At 44.8% G+C, this 17,957-nt stretch overlaps 2 protein-coding genes across 2 annotated transcripts; both read left to right on the top strand.

Moving 5' to 3' along the window:
• The first annotated feature begins 83 nt into the window (after window positions 1–83).
• On the top strand, window positions 84–13,232 carry LOC106576400 (plakophilin-2). Its single transcript, XM_014153541.3, has 13 exons — window positions 84–573; window positions 880–950; window positions 1,758–2,410; window positions 3,120–3,258; window positions 3,493–3,700; window positions 3,979–4,156; window positions 9,965–10,082; window positions 10,405–10,560; window positions 10,878–11,054; window positions 11,283–11,436; window positions 11,598–11,790; window positions 12,094–12,181; window positions 12,285–13,232. Exons 1-13 carry the CDS (start codon window positions 384–386, stop codon window positions 12,339–12,341), a joined length of 2,382 nt encoding a protein of 793 aa, XP_014009016.3. The 5' UTR covers window positions 84–383; the 3' UTR covers window positions 12,342–13,232.
• A 634-nt stretch (window positions 13,233–13,866) lies between these two features.
• On the top strand, window positions 13,867–17,320 carry LOC106576401 (tripartite motif-containing protein 16-like protein). Its single transcript, XM_014153542.3, has 7 exons — window positions 13,867–14,543; window positions 15,144–15,239; window positions 15,729–15,962; window positions 16,188–16,347; window positions 16,452–16,496; window positions 16,617–16,679; window positions 16,767–17,320. Exons 1-7 carry the CDS (start codon window positions 14,223–14,225, stop codon window positions 17,282–17,284), a joined length of 1,437 nt encoding a protein of 478 aa, XP_014009017.3. The 5' UTR covers window positions 13,867–14,222; the 3' UTR covers window positions 17,285–17,320.
• The last annotated feature ends 637 nt before the right edge of the window (window positions 17,321–17,957 follow it).

The raw sequence follows: 17,957 nt of genomic DNA, 5'->3' as shown, positions 1-17,957 counted from the left end.
AGACCCTGACAGTTCCTAAAAAAAAAAAAAAAGTGGTTGGGTCGGAGACTTATCCGCGGGCCTATAAAGGGAAGGGCGCCAGTTGCCCATCCCAGATCTACAAGGGTTGCTATTTCCTAGAGAATTGGCCTTGTAGCCTATCAACGAGAATATTTTGGCATTCTTCCCAGCGTGTCCTCGCTTCCTTGTTTGTAAAATGATATTACAGGTGTCGACTATACAGACCACACCCCAGTGACAATGAACTCAACTGTCTCACTTGCAGTGGAACAGACTCACACCGAGTCACTGTATATGAACGGGTCGGGAAAGGACGATAGTGACACTTTTGATGAATCTGCGGGCTCTTTTATGGAATTACACGTTTGGAGAACTACGGAGTCATGGAAGCGCCGCAATTGAATAAGTCAGTTTTACCTACACTCGACTCATTCACACTTGACGCAGATGACACGAGTTTGGCATTACCACCAAAGGATAATACAAAGGCTCATTCAAGCGACCGGAGTTTTCGTGTTCAGCAACAAGTGCAGCTCACACTTGCTCGTAAGGGCAAAAAGACAACGTTCAATGGTAAAATAGTAGTTTAAAATGTGTTTTTCATTGAGTCTGTACGAATAAACAAGGTCTGTAAGATTAGCCTATTGAAATCGCCAAGGGAATTTGAATTTGAAGATGGGGGGGATTCTTAGTGACATTGTATTTGTCATGATGTTTGCAATCATGTCAGCAAACTATTATATTCAATCTCCTCTAGCCTACTGTATTTGTGGTCCTCCCATTTACCTTTCCAATAGGAGAGGGTGTGAGTCCAGATGGTAATTAGGGAATTGGTGCCGATGGCATGATCCTTCAGAACACATGTGGTTTATCTTTCAGGTAGTCATCATCTATCCAGAAAGCCATCAGTTATCACCGGTTCCAGAGATGGAACCTTGTCTGACATGAAGGTAAGGCCTGTCCTATAATACACAACCCACTATCCACAGTCACGGGTGCTTTAGTTCATCAGAGAGCCTGAATGTTAGAATTAACAGCTACGTGATTCAACTCAGGAGCAAGGGGCTTCACCCTCCATGGCAGTCAAGTGCAATGTGTCTGGAGGTTACCTGAAGTGTTTATTTTTTACTTGAATTCCCTATTTAGTGGGTCACCGAGGTGAACTTCACGAGAAACAGCAGGAAAATGAGAGTATCTATTGCCCCTAAAATAAGCTGAGGGCTGCGTTGGTTTTGAATGTACTGCCCATATGGTTTGAATAAAAACAAATTGGATAGTCTCAGGGATGTGCAGCTATTGTAAGCCCCAAGCCCATAGGGCAGAGATGGGTATCTAACACTATCTCAAAAATGTGACATATAAAGCCTTTCCTCCTGGCACACTTGACATATTTATCGCCCCTTTGTCTGTTCTACCAAACGTTGGAATTCTATCATCTCACATAGACAATTGAATTGAACTGCGTTTTATTGAATAATACCTTTGATTACTAAAGGAAACCTAAAGTGTGGCTTTAAAACACACAATACAGGATGATGTAACAATACAAACAGTGGTTATTCAGACATCAGAGAGAGCATTATGTATGATCTTTTTCCCTAAACCTTTTGTTGCTTTGAGTCATCAGAACTGTGTCCAATTATATGCAACAACTTTACACAGATGTTTTAGCATTATTACCAGAAATCTCTTTATGGTTGATTCAGTTGTAAGCCTTCTGACATGGGGCAACCACTGCTTTTCACCTTTCCATGTAGAGACACTCACCTTTGGGCCAGATCGGAGGCAGGGACTTCAGCAGCCTGTCGTCTTTGAAGGAGAATATAAGAAGTCCATCTAAGAGGGTGGATTTGACCCCAGTCACCAGCCCTGAGTTACCGCGCTCCCATCTGGCTTACGGGACACTCCGTTTCGGAACCTACACCCTCCCCGGCCCTAGCCAGCCGCCCATGATGGCTACTTCAGTGGAGCGGTCGTACGGGACAGACTTGAGGCGACGTTATGCACATTCGGAAGTGGCCCATAGCACAAGGACGCAAGCCATGGCTAACGGTGGCAACTACCACTGGGGCCAGTCCCTCAGACAGACTCGAGGTCCTCAGCCCCTCTCTGCAGACCACTCATTCCTGTGCAGCAGCCCTGCTATTCGCACCGACAACAGCCCCTACCTGATGGAGGTTCAAAGGGGGGCGAGGAGACAAACAGGCTACGGATCATTCAATGCTACCCAGAGAGCAGAGGGCCTGGCCTGGCTTGGCCAGGTGGGGAGGGAGAGCCAGGAGCATGTGGGAGCCAAATGGCCTCGCTCGTACCCGGCCTCGCTGGTCAGCATGGAGGTGGACATGGCCCAGAAGAGGGAGGCAGTGGAGCCAGAGATCCAGCAGAAATACATGAATGAAGTCACTGCACTGTAAGACGGCTTATGTGTTCTACACAAACCTGTAGTTGATTACATCTGGCAATTAATTTAGTTTTCAACAACTCAAATCTAATGTTATTTGTCACATGCTTTGTAAACAACAGGTGCAGACTAACAGTGAAATGCTTACTTACGGGCCCTTCCCAACAATGCAGAGAGAAAGAAAATAGAGAAATAATAGAAAGTAATAACAAGTAATAATAAATGCACAATGAGCAAGGATAACTTGGCTATATACATGAGGTACCAGTACCGAATTGATTTGCAGCGGTACGAGGTAATTGAGGTAGATATGTACATACTTTATTCCTAGTTATACAGTGACTAGGATAGATGATAAACAGCAGCAAAAAGGGTCAATGCAGTCTAGGTAGCTATTTGGTTAACTATGTATCTAGCTATTTAGCAGTTTTATGGCCGTTCAGGGTCCTGTTTGTTCCAGACTTCGGTGGCTTGTCTAGACTGGCACTAAAGCTATTGTAGAAGAGTCTTCCAGAGAATTAGCGGTGGTTCAGTTGCTTATCTGTCGTTTCAGGTCAATGATTTACAGATTTAGTTGTAGGTGTATATAAATGAATACAATGGAGAGTGTGTTCTGAGGGTGAGAAATTGGATGAATCAGTCTTTGGGATTGATAAAGTGTGTGTGTGTGTTTATCATTGACAGAAAGTTCCTCTTCATTGCTCTCTCCCATACACAGGAAGCCGGAGAACAAGGTGCCTGAGCTGACATTGGAGCGGGCAGTGAACCTGCTGGGCCAAGACAATGAGGAGATACAGATCACTGCTGCCAGCTTTATTCAAAACCAATGTTTCAACAGCGCTGATGCTAAGAAGATGGTGAGCTGGGGCCCATCTCTACTACTGTTGACTTGGCCGCTCAATTAAGGTTAAAGGCTTCCAGGCTGTAGACCTACAATACAGCTGATGTTGACTATACAGTATGTGCCATTTTCAACTAATTGGATTGGAAGGGGTATTTTCCCTTTAATTTATGTTGAGATTTAATTCATGTTGAGCTCACTCTTCATAGGAAACAAAGGTAGATGAAGATCTCTGCCTGTCTGTCCCCAGGTGTTCTACCTCCACGGTATACCCAAGCTGATCAAACTGCTGCAGAGCGACAGCGAGGAGCTGGAGCGCATAGCGACAGGGGCGCTCCGAAACATCGTCTTCGAGAGCAGCGAGAACAAGATGGAGGTGAAGGACAACGAGGGCGTGGCCCCTGTACTGCGTCTGCTCAGGAGAAGTCGCAACATAGCGACCCGGCGGCAGATCACTGGTTAGTTTGAGCACCTGCTCGTGTAGATCTGAAAGAAATCGTCGTAGAACTTTATCAATTACCAGTGCACGTATTCACAAAGTGCCTTGGAGCAGGAGAGCTGATCTAGGATCAGTTTAGCCTTTTAAATCACAATGAATTGGGGGGGCTGATCCTAGATCAGCACTCCAAATCTGAGTGCTGATCTGAGACACTTTGTGAATATGTGATTGATATGAACTTACATGGTAAAAAGGTAATGACACAGGTGTAACCTAAGAATGAAACATATTCCACAGGGCTGTTGTGGAACTTATCCTCCCATGACCTGCTGAAGGAGCATCTCTCCAAAGAGGCCCTGGAGATCCTGACCACTTCTGTGCTGGTGCCCTGCTCAGGCCTGTCTGAGGGGGAGAACCCCAAAGACAGCATGCTGGCTGACCCAGACACCTTTTACAACGCCACTGGCTGCCTCCGGTAGGTCGTCTGGTCTGGACAAAGGCGTTTATTGGCCATTTGTGTGTTTGGCACTGACTTATGTAGTATCTGTGGTCAAGTATTTCTAGGGATCCATCTCAGGGAAGCCTGGGATAGACACTCGGCAGTGGGATGCAGAAAGTGGTATAGTAGTTGTTTGGAATGATCATGAAATAATTTCTTGATTGATGGTCCTCTGTAGCTTAGTTGGTAGAGCTGGAGTTTTTTCCAAGCCAGGACAGTAGGTTCGATTCCCGGGTCCATCCTTATGTAAAATGTATACATGCAGGACTGTAAGTCGCTATGGTTAAAAGCTTCTGCTAAATGGTATACAGTGCCTTCAGAAGGTATTCACACCCCTTGACTTTTTCCACATTGTGTTAGAAAGTGAGATTAAAATGGATGTCTTATTTTTTTATTCAACAATCTACACAATACTCTTTCAAAGTGGAAGATTAAAAAAATATATAATATTGCACTATAAAACACTAATATATCTTGATTAGATAAGTATTCAACCCCCTGAGTCAATACATGCTAGAATCACCTTTGGCTGTGAGTCTTTGTCTGTAAGTCTCTTAAGAGCTTTGCACACCTGCATTGTACAATATTTGCCTACCTATTAATGAAAAAAATTATTCAAGCTCTGTCAAGTTGGTTGTTGAAGATGGCTGTCTAGCAATCATTTAGTCTCGCCTTAGATTTTCAAGACGATTTTAAGTCAAAACTGTAACTAGGCCACTCAAGAACATTTAATATTGTTTTGTAAGCAACTCCAGTGTATATTTGGCCTTGTGTTTTAGGTAATTGTCCTGCTTAAAGGGGAATTTGTCTCATTTACATTTACGTCATTTAGCAGACGCTCTTATCCAGAGCGACTTACAAATTGGTGCGTTCACCTTATGATATCCAGTGGAACAACCACTTTACAATAGTACATCTATATATTTTTTTTTTGGGGGGGGGGGGTTAGAAGGATTACTTTATCCTATCCCAGGTATTCCTTAGAGGTGGGGTTTCAGGTGTCTCCGGAAGGTGGTGATTGACTCCGCTGTCCTGGCTGTCCTGGCGTCGCTTGTTCCACCATTGGGGTGCCAGAGCAGCGAACAGTTTTGACTGGGCTGAGCGGGAACTGTGCTTCCACAGAGGTAGGGGGGCCAGCAGGCCAGAGGTGGATGAACGCAGTGCCCTTGTTTGGGTGTAGGGACTGATCAGAGCCTGAAGGTACGGAGGTGCCGTTCCCCTCACAGCTCCGTAGGCAAGCACCATGGTCTTGTAGCAGATGCGAGCTTCAACTGGAAGCCAGTGGAGTGTGCGGAGGAGCGGGGTGACGTGAGAGAACTTGGGAAGGTTGAACACCAGACGGGCTGCGGCGTTCTGGATGAGTTGTAGGGGTTTAATGGCACAGGCAGGGAGCCCCGCCAACAGCGAGTTGCAGTAATCCAGACGGGAGATGACAAGTGCCTGGATTAGGACCTGCGCCGCTTCCTGTGTAAGGCAGGGTCGTACTCTGCGAATGTTGTAGAGCATGAATCTACAGGATCGGGTCACTGCCTTGATGTTAGCGGAGAACGACAGGGTGTTGTCCAGGGTCACGCCAAGGCTCTTAGCACTCTGGGAGGAGGACACAATGGAGTTGTCAACCGTGATGGCGAAATCATAGAACAGTCCTTCCCCGGGAGGAAGAGCAGCTCCGTCTTGCCGAGGTTCAGCTTGAGGTGGTGATCCGTCATCCACACTGATATGTCTGCCAGACATGCAGAGATGCGATTCGCCACCTGGTTATCAGAAGGGGGAAAGGAGAAGATGAATTGTGTGTCGTCTGCGTCGCAATGATAGGAGAGGACATGACAGAGCCAAGTGACTTGGTGTATAGCGAGAATAGGAGAGGGCCTAGAACTGAGCCCTGGGGGACACCAGTGGTGAGAGCACGTGGTGCGGAGACGGATTCTCGCCACGCCACCTGGTAGGAGCGACCTGTCAGGTAGGACGCAATCCAAGAGTGAGCCGCGCCGGAGATGCCCCACTCGGAGAGGGTGGAGAGGATCTGATGGTTCACAGTATCAAAGGCAGCAGATAGGTCTAGAAGGATGAGAGGAGAGAGAGTTAGCTTTAGCAGTGCGGAGAGCCTCCGTGACACAGAGAAGAGCAGTCTCAGTTGAATGACCAGTCTTGAAACCTGACTGATTTGGATCAAGAAGGTCATTCTGAGAGAGATAGCAAGAGAGCTGGCCAAGGACGGCACGCTCGAGAGTTTGAGAGAAAAGAAAGAAGGGATACTGGTCTGTAGTTGTTGACATCGGAGGGATCGAGTGTAGGTTTTTTTGAGAAGGGGTGCAACTCTCGCTCTCTTGAAGACGGAAGGGACGTAGCCAGCGGTCAAGGATGAGTTGATGAGCGGGGTGAGGTAAGGAGGTAGGTCTCCGGAAATGGTCTGGAGAAGAGAGGAGGGGATAGGATCAAGCGGGCAGGTTTTTGGGCGGCCGGCCGTCACAAGTCGCAAGATTTCATCTGGAGAGAGAGGGGAGAAAGAGGTCAAAGCATAGGGTAGGGCAATGTGAGCAGGACCAGCGGTGTCGTTTGACTTAACAAACGAGGATCGGATGTCGTCAACCTTCTTTACAAAATGGTTGACGAAGTCATCCGCAGAGAAGGGGGAGGGGGAGGAGGATTCAGGAGGGAGGAGAAGGTGGCAAAGAGCTTCCTAGGGTTAGAGGCAGATGCTTGGAATTTAGAGTGGTAGAAAGTGGCTTTAGCAACAGAAACAGAGGAAGAAAATGTAGAGAGAAGGGAGTGAAATGATGCCAAGACCACAGGGAGGCTAGTTTTCCTCCGTTTCCGCTCGGCTGCCCGGAGCCCTGTTCTGTGAGCTCGCAATGAGTCGTCAAGCCACGGAGCAGGAGGGGAGGACTGAGCCGGCCGGGAGGATAGGGGACATAGAGAGTCAAAGGATGCAGAAAGGGAGGAGAGGAGGGTTGAGGAGGCAGAATCAGGAGATGAGAGAGACCATCTGAGTAATGTCGGAGGAGAGGGAAAAGGATACAAGGTAGTGGTCGGAGACTTGGAGGGGAGTTTCAGTGAGATTAGTAGAAGAACAGCATCTAGTAAAGATGAGGTCAAGTGTATTGCCTGCCTTGTGAGTAGGGGGGACGGTAAGAGGGTGAGGTCAAAAGAGGAGAGGAGTGGAAAGAAGGAGGCAGAGAGAAATGAGTCAAAGGTAGACGTAGGGAGGTTAAAGTCACCCAGAACTGTGAGGGGTGAGCCATCCTCAGGAAAGGAACTTATCAAGGCGTCAAGCTCATTGATGAACTCTCCAAGGGAACCTGGAGGGCGATAAATGTTAAGGATGTTAAGCTTGAATGGGCTAGTGACTGTGACAGCATGGAATTCAAAGGAGGAGATAGTCAGGGGAGAAAGAGAGAATGTCCACTTGGGAGAGATGAGGATTCCAGTGCCACCACCCCGCTGACCAGATGCTCTCGGGGTATGCGAGAACACGTGGTCAGACGAGGAGAGAGCAGTAGGAGTAGCAGTGTTTTCTGTGGTAATCCATGTTTCCGTCAGCGCCAAGAAGTCGAGGGACTGGAGGGTAGCATAGGCTGAGATGAACTCTGCCTTGTTGGCCGCAGACCGGCAGTTCCAGAGGCTGCCGGAGACCTGGAACTCCACGTGGGTCGTGCGTGCTGGGACCACCAGGTTAGAGTGGCAGCGGCCACGCGGTGTGAAGCGTTTGTGTGGCCTGTGCAGAGAGGAGAGAACAGGGATAGACAGACACATAGTTGACAGGCTACAGGAGAGGCTATGCTAATGCAAAGGAGATTGGAATGAAAATTAACTAAACAACTGGGGAAGCGAGAGAGCAGGGCCTCCCTCACTAACCATTCACTGAAACACTCAAATATAACTTTTCCAACTTCCACTTTAGAAATTATAATTGATGTAAACTACAGTGGTTCAATGTTTCCAGGAATAGGCTCAAACTTAGTTTATTCAGTCTCCGGGTCTGTTGGAAAGCTGACTGAACCAAGTTTTCCCTCTAGGATTTTGCTTAGCTCTATTTCATTAATTTTTTTCCTAAAAAAAACCCTAATTCTTGCCAATGACATAACTCTTTGTATTCAGGACAAAAAGTTCATTTCTTTGCCACATTTTTTGCAGTTTTACTTTAGTTCCCTGAGCGGTTTCCTTCGTCTCTGGGAACTGAGTTAGGAACAGTGTCTGTATCTTTGTAGTGACTAGGTGTATTGATACACCATCCAAAGTGTAATTAATAACTTCAACATGCTCCAAGTGATATTCAATGTATTTTTTACCCATCTACCAATAGGTGCTCTTCGCGAGGCATTGGCAACAAAAAACAACCTTCCTGGACTTTTTCGTTCAATCTTTGAAATTCTCTGTTCAACTGCGGGACCACACAGATAATTGTATGTGTGGGGTACAGAGAAGGTGTAGTCATTCAAAAACCACGCTAAACAATATTATTGCACACAGTGAGTCCATGCTACTTTATTATGTGACTTAAGCACATTTGTACTCTTGAACTTATTTAGGCTTGCCGTAAAAGGGTTGAATACTTATTGACTCTTATACTTATTGACATTTCAGCCTTTCATTTTGAATTCATTTATAAACATTGCTAAAAACAGAATTCCACTTTAACATTACAGGTTATTGTCTGTAGGTCAGTGACACAATCTCAATTGAATTCATTTTAAATTTAGTCTAACTCAACAAAATTTGGAAAGAGTCAAGGGGTGTGAATACTCTCTGAAGGCACTGATTATTATACGGTGTCCCAGGCGGTTCATGTGCAATCCATCTCTCACCACAGTGTTACATCTCACAAGGCTTTGTCAAGCATATTATATTTATCTCTGACAGCCTCCTCGCCATGAGTGAGAACTGTGAGGTTCCTCAAAGGCCAGCCGAGCTTATGCTACTGTTACTCCTTTCTACCTGGCAAAACGGGCATGATGACTTCTGCCTCGGCAGCATCACCTCGATGGAGCAGCAATGCGCTGGAAACAATATCCATTGATTTGGTTTGGCACAGATATACCACCTGACAAAAACAACATGGTTTAACAAGGAGTGTTTTGCTTTTGCCTAGCAACCGATACAACTGAAAACAGTCCGGGACTAAATTATTAATGGAGCCCTCTCCCTCTTAGTGGCTCTAGTAGAATTGAAACCTCTGAATCCATATTGGCTGGTGCTATCAAGCCCTGGCAACCATTGACTTGTGTAACGCTGAGGAATTCCTCAGTCTTTGGCCTGATTTAAAACGAAAACACATAACACTCCAACTCACAGCCATAACCTTGGGTCATCACTAATGTTACTGTATTTGGCTTGACGTTAACAAAAAGGCTGCAGAATATTTAAGGAATAAATAATGACCATTTGGTCACATGGATTGAAGCAACTGTCATGTTTCTTTCTCAACGTGCTGACTTCATCTAAAAGGAAGTGGACCAGTTGACTCATTGACAAGTGGTTGAAATTAAAGTGAAAGATGAACTCATGTTACTCTTTTTCTTATGTTTCCTTTGTGCTTGGAATACATGTTGCTATCTCTCAACACAGAGACATTTTATTACAATGACCTATTCTAATGGCTTTATCTGCAGACAACAGAAAACCTTGTTAAAGTACACCAAATATCTCTCTGCTACATAAACATTTGGCTCATCCGGCCAACAGCTAGGATAGATATTTAGCCAGTTTGGCCAATGTCTGGAATGTAAAAAATGCTTTTGTTGTTGCCTAGTGGCGATAATGACAACCTGTCATTGTTGTTGTCAGAAACATAAGCTCGGCTGGTCCAGAAGGGAGAAAAGCCATGCGGCAGTGTGAGAACCTTATTGACTCACTGGTATACTACATCCGCGGGACCATAGCTGACTACAAGCCTGATGACAAGGTACTGCATGTGAATGACTAAAGTAACATTTACTAAGCTTTTGTGCAAAGTGTTCACTTGTTTATTTTTGTACAAGCATTACTAAACATTTGTAGGTGGAATAAATATTGACACAGGGAAATTAAATAACACTGTTTTTGCCTATATTTTATTAATTTATGTCTCTAGAACAACTTATTCATCTCTCCTTTTATTGTTAAATATTGAGAACATCATGAACCAGCTCTGTTCTCCAATAATTTTTTTTTGCAAAAGACATCTGCAGAATGTTTGATCTTAAAATCATAGTCCCCTGAACAGAACCACTTCTTTCCTCCCACAGTCCACAGAGAACTGTGTGTGCATCCTGCACAACCTCTCCTACCAGGTGGAGCTTCCACAGAAGTACGCCAGCGAGCTCCATGAGTCTCGACTCAACCTGGCTCCAAAGACCAAGACCCCCGGCTGTTTCGGCACCCGCAGTGCCAAAATCATCCAGGTAGGCTCCCATGACCTCTATGTCGTGGCTGTTATCATCTTTGTTGCTCTTATGTACTTGACATGCACTGTTTCTATCTGGTTACAAATAAGTTATTACCACTACAGTAAATTAGCAATTCCTATGTTATGGATAAGCTGCCTTGGTAAGTGGTAAAGCATACATTTTGAACTAACTCTTTAAGCCCGGTTTTCTTTGACAAATGTATTTGTTAAAAGCCTTATACACATTAATTGAAATTGAATGTGAAACCTGGTATCTGGGAGTTAACTTTGAATTAAAGGGCTTTTTGTTTTCTGGTTGTTTTGGTCCTGTAGCGTCTTGAACCAAAGCGCCCTCTGCTGGAGGAGAAGGGTAGTCCCTGTGGGATAGAGTGGCTGTGGAGCGCCATCACTGTGCGCATGTACCTGTCAATCATGGCCCGCAGCATCTGTCCCTACACCCAGGAGGCTGCCATCGGAGCCCTACAGAACATCACAGCTGGGAACGGCCTGGTATGGCTATATCACAGATCTTTGATCCTATTTCTATGGGCTATGTACTCTTCTGGGAGTATGGAATTGATTTGCCCATGGGTTTGATTGGAATAACTACAATACAGTCACACGTCTATTATATTGTAATGACTTGACTGTATAGTATTACATTGATGTGACTACTATATTGTGCATTACTATATTGACTGTCAGTTGGATGTTGGGCTCATGGCTCTGTTTGGGCAGGTATCCCAGGCCATCGCCCACACCATAGTACAGCGGGAGAATGGTCTACTCCAGGCCATGAAGATGCTCCAGGAAGGAGGGATGGATGTGAAGAAGACTGCTGTGTCCCTGCTATGTAACATCTCACGCTACAGAGAGCTTCACGCTCACATTGGTGAGCTGGGAATTGACTCATCAACTACAATGTTTTAGCCCTACATAAGTCCCACAATGTATTTTCCCTTGGACTTGTAAGTGTATGTAAAAGCAAAGAAGCATAAAAACCTGCCGCTGTAGAAAATCAATCTCTCACGAAGCGTTCCACTCTCTCTGTAGTCAAACAGTTGTTGCCACAGCTGGTGGTCATGTTACCCAACTCGGACACGAGCACAGACCTGCCTACAGAGGTGACTGTGTCCCTGTGCCACATACTCATCAACCTGAGCCAGGATGAGACGCAGCATGTCAGGGCCATCGTCAACCACGGGGCGCTGCCCAAGATCATCAACATCAGCGCAAATGACAACGGGTCAGTGGGTAGCTTCTGAAGACCATGGCTGCGTTCCAGGCTGACTAATTTGCCTGGATTTAACATGTCAACTAACCACATCATGGTATACTGTACATGGTAATCTGATGCCCGAATACGCAGTCGATGTGGCACTGTTGGTTGATGCTATGCAAAGACTGCAGATGGCCTTAAAATGCACTGTGTTATTCCTGAACATTATGAGTTGGATTGGAGGGAATTTATTTTAATCTGTTAAACCTCTTCTCCTTGCTTTATGCTGTTCCTTTAATGTCCAATGACAGTAACCTTGTGTCCCTTTAGGTTTGGTCCCACCAGGGCTGGCCAGGCAGCCTGCATCCTACTACACAGCATGTGGAGCCACTCAGAGCTCCACAGGGCCTACAGGAAGGTAAGGCCCCTATACAGTATAACCTCAAAGGATAAGAAACATTTGGTGTGGTGAAAATAGTTGTTAATTCATCTGTGTTGCTTTTCCTCTCATCATTTGGTAGGCTGGCTATAGGAAAGCAGACTTCGTCAATAGCAGGACATCCAAGGCTGTACATTAAATCCGGGACTAAGCAGAGGATCACAAAGCATTGTGCTGATTGAGGCAATAGTGTAGTTTCTCTTCTGTATGGACTTGGATGACTCAATTCACTGCTTTATAAAATACTTGTTTTATGTGTTGACTTTTCCAGTGTGTGTGTGTGTGTGTGTGTGTGTGTGTGTGTGTGTGTGTGTGTTCCAGTAACAACAATTGCTGAAAGCTCTTGGTAGCAGACCAAGTTGTCTACGATGGGGAAAAACAATGATGAAAAACAAAACTGATGGAGGATCAGCAATGACTTGAATTCCATTTGAAGGAAGGATTTTGAGTGTAAAAAATTGACGAATAAAATGAATCAGCATAGAAGTGGAAGAGAAGTTAAGGATAACATTATGTACTGTATGTTAGTCTAATGAATATCATAACTGAAGTTGTAAAATATCGTTTTGATGTTAACATAGTTGGGGTTAGTAAACTATATTAAATTACTACATGTCCACAATCATGGATTTTTGGGGGGGGGTCAATCAATCAATCAAAAACAGAGCCATGAACATCGCAGATAGACATGGTTTCTTATTCTACATGCCAAAGGGCATGTTTGTTCTACATAGCAGATTTCTATCTGAATGTAACAAAATGTTGAGTCCTGCTGAACGCACCCCTGGTGTGATATCTCTGTAATGCAAATAATCACTAGAAACTAGAGGGTGACAGAGTGCTGATAAAAATGCATAAAAGCCACTAAATATTTCATCAATCTGAAGTTGATATATGTATATACATATTTGTTAGCCTACACATTGCACTCGAGATTACTTGGGAACTGCATGGTTAGGTAGGTGTTGAATCGTTTTGTTACTACACTGTTTTAGTACTTTGCTTAAAATAAAATATAATTAGGGTTTAATCATGAAGGTTGAATGGTTATCTTGTGGTGCTAGTCTTGACAGCAAAAACGCATCACTTTGTCCGCCCGGCCACCTCCCAGTCCCACCTTTCAACTGCATCTCTTTGCGCGCCGGAACGTTGATCGGCTGCGCTTGTATGTCATCCCGGCAAACGTCAGATCCATTTAGGCCCATAGATGGCTTCTCATTTCAATTTTTGGCTCTTAGCCAGACTACTTATCATGTTTTCCATGATTGTCATTGAGTGGATGTAAGTGACAAATCAGTGCTTCGCGCTATACCTACATGACAACGGCAAAGACACTCACGAACTACTCTAGACAGACGGGTTGCCTGCCACAATGTTACCAATGGGCAGATTCGATTATGCTGAAACGCGGAGCACCGGGCATAAACCAGTCACGTCATTGGGCGAAACGGGGAGGGAGGCGCTCCCTTCTCGAATTGAATAGTAATCTCCACCACTCGGTCATTTTGTCAACAAGGCATCGTCCACAAACATAACAATCTTATCCATAAAATGTTAGAATTCTCTAACTAGTTTTCATTCGGATGGCATGCACATAACGCGTTTTTTATCAAAAGCAATCAATTTTACATGGGTAAACACATAATCCTAGTTAACTACTATACGTGCTCAATTTGGCCTACGTCACTTGTTTTGAGCCGATTTCGCCCTGGCCTTTGATCGGGGCACCCGGTTCCAAAACGAATGCAATACATTTTCAGCCGAAGCGAAACACGCCTACACGGGCGCCCGGACAAGATGAATCGAACGCCCTCAATGTTCCGTCATAGCGGACACAAATCTGGGTTTTCCGAGATTACCCACGACCCAACCCAACCCAACCCAAACAACAACCCAAACAGGAAGTGTGAACACTTCTCACGTAACAGTAGCGCATGTGATAGCCCTTCTCTTCGACTCCTCAGCATTCACCACTTGGGACTCAGTTGGTTGGTGTGCGTGCACCAGAATAGTCGAGGACATGGACTCGATCAATTGTTCGATCTGCCTGGATCTACTGAAGGATCCAGTGACTATACCCTGTGGACACAGCTACTGTAAAGGCTGTATCAAGGGATATTGGAGTCTTGATGACCAAAAGGGAATTCACAGCTGCCCCCAGTGCCGACAGACCTTCACCCCAAGACCTGCTCTGAACAGAAACATTCTGCTGGCTGAGTTGGTAGAGAAATTGAAGACAGATTTCAAAACGGCTCCCTCTGCCTCTTGTTTCCCTGGACCTGAAGATGTAAAGTATGATCGTGATGACTCAGCCGCAGCAGCAGAGAGGGCTGAGAAACAGGTAGGCCTAAGGATCTGCAACATAATACTGCCATCTATAATGTATTATATTTAGAGATCAGCTTCGTTATTGCTGACTGTTTTGCCAGAAACTGGAAGAGCAGGAAATTCCAGCCAACTCCAAAGTTGAGTTGTTCCAGTGATACACACTCTGGGTTCAGTATCACATAATCCACAATTAGGTTCTTATTTGTAAATTCTCTATTCTGCTTTCAAATTGACTGATGATAGAGTCAAAAACCAACTCTGTTAGACAAAATAGGCTGGCACAACAAAATCACTTTAAAACAAACAAAGGATGGAGTAGATTACAGTAAACAGCAGGACGGGCCAGATAACATCCAGACCGTATCCTCAAAAGTCAAAGGTCACTCATTTACATACACTGCAGAGGCATGAACTCTGAACTATCGTAACCTTTTTGTCATGAAGGCACTCATGTATCAGTTAAATTAGTCTAAGTGATGTGTTTAGCATAATAATTTTGTTGCCATATGACAAGTGTAGTTCAATAACTATTTCCCCACTGAAAAACATAACTTGGTCTATTATGAAAACTGTTTTCATTTTGGTAATCATTTGAAAATGTTATTCACTACAGGGGCAGTTGAGAGAGAAACGGCAGCAAGTCGGGCTGAGAATCTGTGTGAGAGAGAAGGAGATGCAGGACATAAGACAGGCGGTGATGTCCCTTTCAGTGAGTATTTATTAACCATTTAGAGTATGTACATTTATTATTTTCCTGAACTACAACCAGGGAGGAGCCTAATACCACTGGGACACACTATAGGGAACAGACAGATTGTCTGGGGTCTAGGCATAGAGAATGATAAAGGCCTCTAGTGGCCAAAAGGCCGAATTAGCGTGGGCAGACCTAGAGGGCTTCCATCATTTTAATGTAGTTAACTGGGTGGGACTTCCAACTTCATTGGCTGATCCCTCCTGGTGACTTTGTTGGAGTCATGTCCAACTGGGTCATCAGGAGGGATTAGCCAATTGTGAGGAAGAAAATGTACTACTTCAAAATGGAGACTGACTCAATTGCCCTGCCCATGCTGTCACAGACACTATAATCACACAGATGCAAAGAGGAGTGCTCTATCTATCTCTATGGGTCTAGGTGAGAGCAGAGTGAATGTGCTGGTTAAAATGGCCCCCTTCCTTCTCTCTTCTTCTCTCGTAACAGCTTTCTACACAGGCAGCAGTGGAATACTGTGAGCTGGTCTTTGCTGAGCTGATCCGCTCCATTGAGAGAAGGCGCTGTGAGGTGAAGGAGCTGATCAGCGCCCACCAGAGGGCGTCAGTAAGCCAGGCTGAAGGACTCCTGGAGCGACTGGAGCAGGAGATAGCTGAGCTGAAGAGGAGAGACAAGGATCTGGAGCAGCTCGCACAAACAGAGGATAACGTTCATTTCCTCAAGGTGACGTCTTTCTATCCACAGTGGCAGGGTGGTGTTCAGAGCTAGGCACGAAACTATCTGAGCTTGTTCAATAAGAATGTTTATTTTTGTTTCATAATATGTTCCCCGTTTGTGCCCATCGAACATGACCCAGGATTCCTTACTTCTACACAACATATGAGCTCCAGAATTCTTCATATTTTTTTATTGTCTATTCTTCCTCTCTCACTCTCTCTCTCGCTGTAGACTTTCCAGTCTCTTTGTGTGGCTCCTGGATCTGAGCTCTTACCCTGTATCACTGCCAACCAACACTTCTCCTTTGAGGAAGTGAAGAGCTCCATCTCTGGAATGATGGAGCGACTGGAGGATATATTGAAGGAGGAAATGGTCCAGATACCTGGAAAAGGTAAGTGTTACAGATATAGTGAAGATAAAATATTTGGTTCACTTTCTGTTAAATGCTTCTTGATTATAAATGAATACATCCATTTGTCTGCCTATCCTGTATAGTAATGGCTGTCTCCGAAGTCTGTGTCCTCAGCCCAAGACCACAATGTGAGTAATACACACGCACAATAAATGAGTATTTCATCTTGGTTTAATTTTGTATATATTTGTGTTGAATGCTTCTTAATTAAACATTCATTCATCAATATATCTCCCTACCCTATATAGTAACGGCTGCCGCTGAAGTACATTTTCATCGTGAGCCCAAGACCAGAGTGGAGTTCTTGGAGAGTAAGTAATACCGTCTCACACACACACACACACAGACCTTATCCCGAATGCATATTTCACCTTCATTTAATTGTTTCACTTTCTTAGACTACTGCCATCTCACGTTGGATCCCAACTCGGCGTATCAACACCTGTGTCTGTCTGAGTGCAATAGAGAAGTGTCATGGAGTGACAAGGCTCTGCCTTATTCTGACCATCCAGACAGATTCACAGACCACTACCAGGTGTTGTGTAAAGAGGATCTGTCTGGAACCTGCTACTGTGAGGTGGATAGGAGGGGGGAATGTGAGGTAGCCATCACCTACAGAAGCATCAGCAGGAAAGGCGGATTGGAATGTTGTTTTGGTTCCAATGATCAGTCCTGGAGTTTGGTGTGTCGTAACTCGAGTTGTTCCTATTGGCACAATAAGAATAGGACTGATATCCCAGTCCCCTGCTCCACCAGAGTAGGAGTGTATCTGGACAGCAGGGCAGGGACTCTGGCCTTCTACAGCGTCTCGGATACAATGACTCTCCTCCACAGAGTCCAGACCACATTCACTGAGGACCTCTGTGCTGGGTTTTGGGTTGGTCCTGGTTGTGGATCATCTGTGGCTCTGTGTTGACTGAACGTCATAGAATAAAGTGTATTTCAAATCAAATTGTATTTGTCAAATGTGCCTGAATACAACAGGTGTAGGCTTTACTGTGCTTACTTACGAGCCCCTTCCCAACAATACGTAGTTAAAAAAAGTAGGAAAAAAATATATATAATTAAGGAAACAGTAACACAATGAAATAACGAGGCTATATAGAAGGAGTACCTGTACCGACTCAATGTGCAGGGGTACGAGGTAATTGAGGTAATATGTATATGTAGGTAGGGGTAAAAGTGACTAGGCAATCAGGATAGATAATAAACAGAGTAGCAGCAGTGTATGCAGAGTGTGAAAGTGTGTCTGAGTGTGTGGCGTCAGTATGCGTGTGTGTGTGTGTGTGTGTGTGTGTTGGAGTATCAGTGTAGTATGTGTGGGTAGAGTCCAGTGAGTGTATAGAGCCAGTGCTCTATGCACAAGGGGGTCAATGAAAATAGGAAGGTAATCTAAGACAGATCACTTGGGAAAGCTGGAGAATGTTGATTTGCTTATAATCGTGACCTGGATGAAGGGAGTTGACACTTCATTTAGAAGTCCCGCTGCGAAGTCGCTCTTTATCTACAATGTTTGATTCCAGCTTTACTATTGGGGAGGGCTTACAATAATAAATGAAATACATTTTTGTTTGTAGTATTATTTCTAA

This window comes from Salmo salar, chromosome 17 (assembly GCF_965601325.2).
Source record: "Salmo salar chromosome 17, fSalSal1, whole genome shotgun sequence".
Classification (NCBI taxonomy): Eukaryota; Metazoa; Chordata; class Actinopteri; order Salmoniformes; family Salmonidae; genus Salmo; species Salmo salar.
The sequence above is the reverse complement of the archived record's forward strand: the minus strand, read 5'-3'. Positions and strand labels throughout refer to the sequence as shown.